We start from the raw sequence: 9,589 nt of genomic DNA, 5'->3' as shown, positions 1-9,589 counted from the left end.
AAGTCCAAAATGACTAAAATACTCTTCTAGCACGTAAACCCATGAAAATGCACCCAATGAAAAATAATCACACACAAACACATAATAAAAGTAATTAAAATAAATCTAGCTAAAAAAATCGGGCTGTTACAAGAAGTCCCTTTTAAGGGAGTCTTGTAAGAAGTCTCTTCCAAAAGGTCATCAGTGTCACAAGATAGATTGAACGGTTTGGCTACTTTGTCAATTGAGAAGAATATGTTGAAGAACATTGATGTCATTATAGATGATTTTGCATGTCAAAAATCTCCAAAAAACCATTTTTAACTTCACGAGAAAAAGATAAGTTTTTTGGATATTTTGTAAAACTATTGTATATTCTCAATGATAGTCTATATCTATATGTCATAGTTTTATTAGAGTTGATTTCTCTAGAGATCGGTTGATATCAATACCTATAATTTTACTTAACTTTGTTGGATTAGGTTCAGCCCCCAACTTTTTTTGTTGTGTTTCCTTTTTATTAATAATATATAGGATGACGTGTAATTGACACACGGTATTTTGGGGTACCAACATAAAACGACACTCATTTTAAAACGAAAGGAGTATAATGTAATGTCTCTATCAATTGAGCTAAATTCACGGAGACAACGGTGATGGAATAATAAATAAGAGAGCATAGATGAGGAAAAAATAATAAATGTTCCATAATCTATAATTAAAGGTTTAAATGCACTTTTTATCTCATTAATTTAAAAAAATAGTTTTATCTATATTTTAAAAATTGGTTTTTTGTCAACAAAATTTAAAAAAATTTGATCCCTCATCTCATTTTAGTGTTTTTTTGGTATGTCTTATTCATTTTGACGTGACAATACTTATTAGGTCATGATTTTTTTTTTTTTTAAGAACTTGCATATGAACTTATTAGGTCATAATAAATTAATATACCCCATCATAACAAATATCCAAAATTAAAGATGGGTGACCAAAATTCCTTTAAAAAAAATTAAATAGGAAGATTAAAAAATTGATTTTTGAAATAGATGGATCAAAAACTTTATTTTTATTTTTTAAATAAGAGAACCAAAAGGATAAAACAAAAAAAACCAATGTTGCTGCTGTGTGATGTGTCTAACTGAAAACCAAACCTAATGCTTTGTTCAGTTTCACCATACAAAGATGTCATTTATTCTTCAACTTCATCCTTGTAACTCTTCTTTATGCTTCAGCTGCAACTCCTTCATTTTCAGCAAGAAATCATATAAGAAAGTTTGTTCTTTTCCCAATACTGTTCTTTCCACTCCTCATGGTTCAATTGTCTCTAAGAAAGTTTCTATTTTGAGTAATACCCACTTCAACTTTTGCTCTAAAAATGGTGGGTTTGACGAGGTTTCAAGTGATTTAGCTGGAGAAGCCATTGATGATGAAATTCAAGTTGAGTTGTTGAACAAGCCTTCACCTGTTCTGGAAGTTGAGATCGAACAAGAAAGGCCTTCTGAAGAGGAAGCTTTGGCACCTTTTTTTAAGTTTTTCAAAGGTAGTAAAGATTATGTGAAGGAGGTTGAAGAAGATAATGAGGTATTGGAATTGGAAGTTTCTGAAGAAAAAGATGGTGTGAGTGATGAGGTTGAAAAAGAAGATGAAGGAAAAGAAGAAGGAGAAGATAAGAAGGTTAATGTTGAGTACTATGAGCCAAAACCTGGTGATTTTGTGGTTGGTGTTGTTGTTTCAGGTAATGAAAACAAGCTTGATGTAAATGTTGGAGCAGATTTACTAGGTACAATGTTAACCAAGGAAGTGCTTCCTTTGAATGGTAAAGAAATGGATCATTTGTTATGTGATGTGAACAAGGATGCAGAGAATTTTACTGTTCAAGGGAAGATGGGAATTGTAAAGAATGATGAAGTAATGAGTGGAGTATCAGTGCCAGGAAGGCCTGTTGTAGAAACTGGAACCATTTTGTTTGCTGAGGTTTTAGGTAGAACACTTAGTGGTAGACCATTGATTTCTACTAGAAGGCTCTTTCGCCGGATTGCTTGGCATCGAGTGAGGCAGGTTTTTATCTTTCTTTCATTCCTTTTTACTCCTATCCAATGTTTAGTTTAGTAGATGTTCCAAGTTTTTAACTTCCATCTTTAATTTATGAGTCGGATTAGGTAGTTTTATTGACTAGTTTGAAGAATTCATTATTTAGCAAACAGTAGTTTTGGTCCCAAATATATACATGAGACCATATTTGTTCTCCATTTATTAGCAATACCAAATTGGCTCTTCAATGGTGATTAATGTATCCAATTTTTGCCCTGTTGGAAACACGTTTATCATATAAGTGTTTATGTATAAGCCGTTTCTATAACAAAAGCTAAAATAAAGTCAAATTGTTTTCATATAAGCTATAAACTATTTTCTTAAGTTATCTTGAAGAGCTTATGGAAATTAGCTGAAAATAGCTTATGGACATGTCATTAGCTGCTTACATAAGCTCTCCTAGACAGTCTAACAAGTGCTTATGACAGTAGAAAACTTAAATTAGTTAATCCAAACAGGTCCCTTTGTCTTTCAAGGGCCAGATTGCATTGTTTTAGTTTCTGGCCAGCTTGATTGTTAGGTATCTGGTGGTATTGATAGGGTAACTGCTGATGCAGTCGGTTATTTTAATATATAGTCAGTTATTTTAATATATAGTTAGTTATTTTAATATATAGTTATTTAGGAACAGTTAGCATTTTGTATAATATGCGGTATTTGTGTTGATTAGGAGCAGTTAGGCAGTTTATGCCCTTAGTTTGTATAAATAAGACCATTTGGCCACAACAGCAGAATTATTCAATTAGGAACCTTATTGGTTTTGGGCAGAGAGAGAAATGTCTCTTCTCTGAGGAGCTTTTGCTCTGGGATTACAGAGGGATAATCTTCTGTAATATTTTCTTTTAAATCTATAATATTATTTCTTTTGTTTCTCTTTAATTCGGGTTCCTAACATTGATGGCTAAAATGTGACTTGAAGGATCAATTTGATGTTTTATATTAAAATTTCGATATTATAAATCAAGGACTTGAATGACTTGGTGTATATGTATGGAGGACCAAAAATGACATCTACTGTTGTTTGTCATTTCATATCATAATGGTAGGAAAATGTTTCATCATACTTATATATACTGAAAATTTAGTAAAAAAGGAAATGTATGTTATCTAATATCAAAATTGATGTCCATTATCTTATAAATGCTCTTTTATCACTGTTAGTAATCTTAACTCTGTAAAGTCTAATGACATAATTCTAATGCTGGTGAGATTTTAATCTGATCTTCTTAATGTTTGGGGCAGATACAACAGCTCAATGAACCTATCGAGGTTAGAATTACAGAGTGGAATACTGGCGGCCTGCTAACAACGATTGAGGTTTTTCGGTTTTTCCCATTGACTTGAAATTTATGTTACTGTGTCATTATTTGAGTAAATGCTTATTTCTTCATGAATTCGGATGTGTAGGGTTTACGAGCTTTCCTACCCAAAGCTGAGCTTGTGACAAGAGTAAATAGCTTTACTGAATTGAAAGAAAATGTAAGTTGCAGTTTTGGAACGTTTTTCTTGCCAAGGACAAAAAAAAAAAAAAAAAAAAAAAATCTTAACAGTGTAGTTACTTACCTTATAATCTCTTGCTGATACTTGATCATGATGATGTAGGTGGGGCGTCGTATGTTTGTAGAAATTACTCGAATAGATGAAGCTAAAAATTCTTTGGTGCTTAGTGAAAAGGGAGCTTGGGTTACTATTCAAATCTATGTCTATTTCCTATTTTTCCTTACTTTCTTGCATCGGTGTTTCGAGTTTCTAGGTCTTGCTAAAAATTCTTTGGTGCTGTGTGAAATGACGTACAGGAAAAGGCATATCTTCGTGAAGGGACACTTTTAGACGGAACCGTAAAAAAGATCTTTCCATATGGAGCACAAATTAAGATTGGAAAAACTAACAGAAGGTGAGTGATTGCTCGGTTATAGATAACAAGCCCTTGAAAATATAACTCAATTTGAGTTATTTTTGATGGATGATGGAAAATATAGATAATGCACTTGGGAAATAATGCGGCACACCAACATATAGACGTTTTCCTAACTTCAAAACGATTGTTAAAATTTGAATTTGGTGGAATTGTTCTGAGCTGCATTAACTCTAATGAAATAAACTGGCTCGTCATTGTTATCTATATAGTGGATTGCATCTATGATGTTTCCTTTCCATTTATTTGCTGCTGTAATTGCATTTAAAACTTTTTTAATGTGCTCAAGTATCAGTTTGCTTTCTGCATGAGCCCTTAGGGATATATAATTGGTTTGGTACGAAGAATTTCTTCATTATCATAAGATTAATGTTTTAAAAACCGGAATAGAACAAACCTGTCAGTGTCAGGCATAGTGGTTGAATCAGGAACCAGTTAGGCGCCTGATAGATTTCAATAGCCCTTTTGGTTTGGCATCCTCAAGACCTAAATCCCTGCTTCGCTTCAAACGAGTTGTTCTGATCCTACTATCTCCTATATGACAGGGTAAACACCGACCCCGAATAGTATGGTTTGGTTTGTTTGATGGGACGGATCTGGTTGTGAATACCCTACTTGCTTTTTATCTACAACAATTCTAGCATTTTACTGTTTTCGACCCAAAATGAGAAATTTGGCATAACTTTACAGGTATGGTGTTAAAATTGATGAAGTTAACAAATATATAAAGTGCATCCTGCATAATTTTCTTTCTTTGTTTCTATCATGGTTTTAGTATTCACGTTCAGATATGTACCCTACTACCTTATCGTTGTTATGGCTGCATTGCTGTTAATAGGCTTATATATATCATATACTGCAACTTTTAATCTGCAAGATTTCTATATCAACTTCATAAGTTTTAATTGTTAATTTTGGATTAAACCTGTCTATATTTTATCAAACTGACATTCCAAATGAACATGCTGGATTCCTTTCAGTGGGTTGCTGCATGTTTCAAATATCACTCGAGCTGAAGTTACTTCTGTCAGTGACGTACTCTTCGTTGATGAGAAGGTTAAGGTTCTTGTTGTGAGGTCAATGTTCCCCGATAAAATCTCTTTGAGGTAATTGATTATTGACATTAACTTCCTTTTGTAATTGTTGGGTGTATGAAGTCTTTCTGAGTTAATTGGCCTTGTTTGGTTAACGTAAACAAATGAGTGAGGTAGCTTGAAGCATGTAAATGCACAAAATTTATTCACCTAACATGAACATCCTCCAAGATTCAAAATTTGATTCATACCTAGTCGAGCTCTCAGAACGGTTCTTCTACAGGAACAATGTTTTTAGCATTAAAAATAAGTCTTTTTAGCAGAACCAACAATATTCATGGTGTTGATGACAAGTTGTTTTTCTTACCATGCAGCATTGCCGACCTTGAAAGTGAACCTGGACTTTTTCTTTCAAATAAAGAGGTACTTATTTATTTGTTATTATCCTATTAAAATTTCTTCTATGGATTTAGTGTATTGAATTCGTATTCATTTTTCAACCATACAGAGAGTATTTATGGAGGCTGATATGATGGCAAAGAAATATAAACAAAAGCTACCTCCTCATATTGTCTCTACAAAATTAGAACCCTTACCAACTAGTGCTTTGCCTTTTGAAAATGAAGCCCTTTATGCAAACTGGAAGTGGTTTAAGTTTGAAAAATGATGATGAAGACAAGAGCATGAAAGAAACTGTTCACTGAGACGAGCTCAATTCAGAGAACCTTATGTTGCATGGCTCACCAGTCCAATGACGGACATGCTGTTTAAGAAGAAAATATGAAGAGCCTCCTCGACCTTGAGTGGTGAAGATTTTTTGATGCTGTCATTTGTTCTCTTATGTTGTTTGGTCACATAAAGAGCATGGGCTATAAAGTATTTGATGAAAAGAATCACAGTAATTCACTTTTATTCTTTTTTTTTCAACTTTAAATTTCTTTCTTGTTGCCTTTTTTTTTTTTTTTTTTTTTTGAGTTTCTTCCCCTTCATTTTAGGTGTTCATTATAGATAGATTCATATAGTTGGATGTAAATTCTGAGGGTAAACTATAGTAATTTAATTTTGATTTTTTCTCACAGAGAAGCTTCTTACACTATCGTCTAATTCTTGTTGACACTTTTGACCTTTTATGTCACAAGATTCATTAAATGATGTTGTAACTCATTCTGAACTGATAGTGTAAAATTTTGCCCTGTGAAGTATCCAAGTTGTGATTGTAATCACGCCATTCACTGAAATTTTGATATTTATTCTCGTCTTGAATTTTTCCTTGCTTTTGTCTCCGTTATGAAGGAAGCTATTGAGGTTACATTTTTTCAAAGGAGGTACTTACTAGTGATGTATATTTTCTCTTTTATAGGATTGAGGCGTTCAAAATTATTCTTAGGAACCAGCACGTTTCCGAAATTGTTAATATATTCTCTATTTCATGATGAACGTAAGAGAAAATATTTTTTTACAGAAATTATAATATTCTTACCATAATATTTTAGTTTAATATAGCTTTCAAAAGTTACAATTAGAACTTCTATTTTTATTTTAAGACGACACCAGAACAGTTTTGTAAGGGCACACCAACAATATTTTTTAAAAAAATTACCACACCAATATAACTTTCGTAAAACAATATCTAATTGAATTATTTTTAAAAGATCAAGCATATGTTTCATAACCCATTTGCTTCTCATTTAACAAGTTGATGCTTCAGCTGGCCTATTCACCGAACACAAATCAAACTGAAATTTTAAAAAAAAAAATAGATAAAAGACCAAAAATGAATGTTAACCAAAATATGAAACTCAAACAAACTGTATCCAAAGCCTGTATGACTTTGGCCATTCTCGAATGCACCCTCCCAATCAACATGACTCGTTACTTGCAAAAAATACACATGTAGAATGAAATTAACTATAACAATAAACTCCCAGACCCCAAAAGCTCAACCAGTTCAAAGTCTCAAAATTCACACCCAACCCTAGTTTTGCTTGTTGTGCTGACAAAAACACGAGGACACAAACAACTCAATTGAACGACAGTGACAACCTGACGACTATTAAGTATGACAATATCCAAAGACATGGGCTGTAAAAACATCGACCACAACCTTGTCAGATTGCATAGTAGTATGAATAAAGAATTCTCAAGCAGAGGATGCAGGCTCTTCAACTTTTTTATCTGCATCTGCCTTACTTGCCTCTGATGCAGATTCTTTCTCTCCAGTTTTATCCTTGGACTTCTCTTCATCTTTCTTCTCTGCATCAGCAGCCTTGTCTTCAACAGTCAATTTCTCAACAAGAACAGCTGCTGCAGATGCATCCTGGTCATCCACTTGCTTCTGGGACTCGGCAACTTCTTGGAATGTTTCCATAAAGCTTTTGCAATCTGACAGACAGAAATGGTAAGTTTATACAGAATATGGTAAACATATTGATATTTGTGCATGTTACGTTACCGAACTACTCCTTTATACTCCGGCCAAACAGAGCATATGCAGATGATTATCTAGATTGTGCACACTATGCCGTGGATAATTGAAAGAAATGAAAATTTTTGGATACCAACCCTGACTACAAGTATGCAATGAATCCTTAAAACTGAAGTGGAGGGGGTAACCTTTACAATAAGGTTTACTAAACTGCTAAAGCAGTTTTCTATCCAACGTGCAAACAGATAAAAGTTATCTTAAAATCAGTAAGAGCTCTTATGAGCACCGAACTACAGCCAACGATTTATTTTAACTATGAGTTAAAGTAAACTAAAGTAGACAGTGTGCTCATGTAGCTGTGATGTGATCTTAAATGTTAGCTGAAAATGTTGAGAAACAGCATGTGACAGCCATTGCACGGTGAAAAAATTAAAGGAAATTCATCATATGCTAGGAAATTTTAATTGTGCCATCATATCACGGACGGCATGATATTCTAAAACTTACGACTCAGAATCTGAGATATCCATCACATATGATATGCCGTGATCAAATCCACAAGGGCTGGTTAAAAAGCAGTTATTCAGAATCTCATCTATAATAATAAATTACACACACAGAACACACATCATTTAAATCTACTACTGATAAATAAAGTTGTTTGAATAGGTCAAATGTGCATTTTAAATCTGAAAGACAGTGTGATTAAGTCTTCTACTATGACCCAGTCATATAAAATGCTTAAAACCTATTAAAAAGATTTTAAATATGTATTGTTAAGTTCATATTTAAAGTTGAGGTAATCCAAATTATACCATGTACTTTCTTCAACAACTTATTGTTTTAAGAAACACTCTTTCAAACCAGAAGCATGTCTAGATATCTAATACCATCGCTAAATGACACTACATGACAAAATTGATTTAATGATGCAGAAGGCCAAACATCAAAATGAACAGCGGGTGTGATGACAAGTGAAACAGGTCAAATTACAATAAGTTCTGCGAAATCTTACAAACGCTAATTCACAATATAATCGAGTAAACAAGGTGAATGTCCCTTAACTATAATTATAATATGCCTAAGATTATATAACATTACATAATGTAACAGATCAATTTCTCAAACTAATTGAAAATTTTGCAAGGCATGTGTTTTGCATAGATCTCAAGCAACTTCGGAAATACAAATCATACACACAACTCATCATGTTTCAGGGAGACAGTACGTCAAGAACAATACATTTGTGCTTAGATAATTCTAAGTTCAAATTGGGGGAACAAATCAAAAATAAATGACATCAATTGACTAATAACACTAAAGAATGCAGATGAACTTCACAGATTGACATTGCCCCCAAATCAATTATGATATATGAATCAACAAATCAATTAAATCAATCTAACTATGAAAACACCAAACATGATAGCATCTGGTAAACCAATACTCACTTTCAATTGAAGGAAATCGAATGCAGAAAAGCTCATCCTTAAGTTCACCATCAGCAAAATCCCTAGCATGCCAAACACAAGATTTCTCATTCCCAGCATGCTCTTGAACGCTCATCGTAGGTATAACTACAACACAATCAAAAACCATAACAATCTCAAAATCACAAAACAAAAACACAATAAGTAAAATCAATCAGAAAATCACAACACATACTGAGATGATTAGCGCAGATCTTGAGTGTCTTCGATTGCCTCATGAGAAGCCTCACTTTACCAGTAACCTTATGCTTCAAGAACTTGACCGTCCCAGCACCTCTCTCCTTCCACTGATTTCCATCTTTATCGAAACGGTAAAGCTTTGATTTGCTGCGATGAAAGAAAAACAATTAGCGATGTAAAATAAAACCCTAAAATCGAAGGTAAAAAAGGGAAAGTAAAGTACGTACAGATCTAGAATGGATTCTTCGTCTTCTTCACCGGTAGTGACGGCAACTTCTTGGAGTTGGACAATCGGAGCGACTTGTGCTCCGGTGTCTTCGTCGTCACCGACGGCGGGTGCTTCCTCCTCTTCGCGGTGCTCGGGATCGGCCATGTTCTAGAGAGAGAAAGGGTTTGAACTGTAAAGTAGTGCCGCTAGGGTTTAAAAAGTGTTGGGAATCTATGGGATGTAATGTGATTGAGTGTGAGTGGAGTT

At 33.7% G+C, this 9,589-nt stretch overlaps 2 protein-coding genes across 3 annotated transcripts; one reads left to right on the top strand and one right to left on the bottom strand.

Annotated features, from left to right (window-relative positions):
* Positions 1-1,079: 1,079 nt before the first annotated feature.
* On the top strand, positions 1,080-6,251 carry LOC25485041 (protein PIGMENT DEFECTIVE 338, chloroplastic). Of its 2 annotated transcripts, XM_013614145.3 has the most exons (8): positions 1,083-2,037; positions 3,313-3,387; positions 3,478-3,549; positions 3,673-3,753; positions 3,867-3,964; positions 4,966-5,091; positions 5,394-5,442; positions 5,528-6,251. In XM_013614145.3, the coding sequence occupies exons 1-8, from the start codon at positions 1,162-1,164 to the stop codon at positions 5,684-5,686; spliced, it is 1,536 nt and encodes a 511-aa protein (XP_013469599.1). In that variant the 5' UTR covers positions 1,083-1,161; the 3' UTR covers positions 5,687-6,251. The 2 variants fall into 2 exon arrangements, 1 of the variants encoding a protein (XP_013469599.1); XR_003013158.2 differs by lacking the exons at positions 4,966-5,091; positions 5,394-5,442; positions 5,528-6,251 and adding an exon at positions 4,531-4,667 and having other exon boundaries at positions 1,080-2,037; positions 3,673-3,964.
* Positions 6,252-6,765: 514 nt separating this feature from the next.
* On the bottom strand, positions 6,766-9,589 carry LOC25485040 (ran-binding protein 1 homolog b). Its single transcript, XM_013614144.3, has 4 exons — positions 9,342-9,589; positions 9,110-9,261; positions 8,896-9,021; positions 6,766-7,401 (listed from the first exon to the last, which is right to left on the bottom strand). Exons 1-4 carry the CDS (start codon positions 9,485-9,487, stop codon positions 7,160-7,162), a joined length of 666 nt encoding a protein of 221 aa, XP_013469598.1. The 5' UTR covers positions 9,488-9,589; the 3' UTR covers positions 6,766-7,159.

This window comes from Medicago truncatula, chromosome 1 (assembly GCF_003473485.1).
Source record: "Medicago truncatula cultivar Jemalong A17 chromosome 1, MtrunA17r5.0-ANR, whole genome shotgun sequence".
Taxonomy (NCBI): domain Eukaryota; kingdom Viridiplantae; phylum Streptophyta; class Magnoliopsida; order Fabales; family Fabaceae; genus Medicago; species Medicago truncatula.
This window is presented reverse-complemented; position numbering and strand designations above follow the sequence as displayed.

What these genes read in the sequence shown, in the direction of transcription:
- LOC25485040 (XM_013614144.3), bottom strand. Translation starts at nt 9,487, where the DNA reads ATGGCCGATCCCGAGCACCGCGAAGAGGAGGAAGCACCCGCCGTCGGT. An exon ending in GAAGAATCCATTCTAGATCT is followed by an intron (nt 9,262 to 9,341) that starts GTACGTACTTTA and finishes CTTTCATCGCAG; the next exon opens with CAAATCAAAGCTTTACCGTT. An exon ending in TCGATTTCCTTCAATTGAAA is followed by an intron (nt 7,402 to 8,895) that starts GTGAGTATTGGT and finishes TCTGTCTGTCAG; the next exon opens with ATTGCAAAAGCTTTATGGAA.
- LOC25485041 (XM_013614145.3), top strand. Translation starts at nt 1,162, where the DNA reads ATGTCATTTATTCTTCAACTTCATCCTTGTAACTCTTCTTTATGCTTC. An exon ending in TTACTGAATTGAAAGAAAAT is followed by an intron (nt 3,550 to 3,672) that starts GTAAGTTGCAGT and finishes ATGATGATGTAG; the next exon opens with GTGGGGCGTCGTATGTTTGT. An exon ending in CCCGATAAAATCTCTTTGAG is followed by an intron (nt 5,092 to 5,393) that starts GTAATTGATTAT and finishes CTTACCATGCAG; the next exon opens with CATTGCCGACCTTGAAAGTG.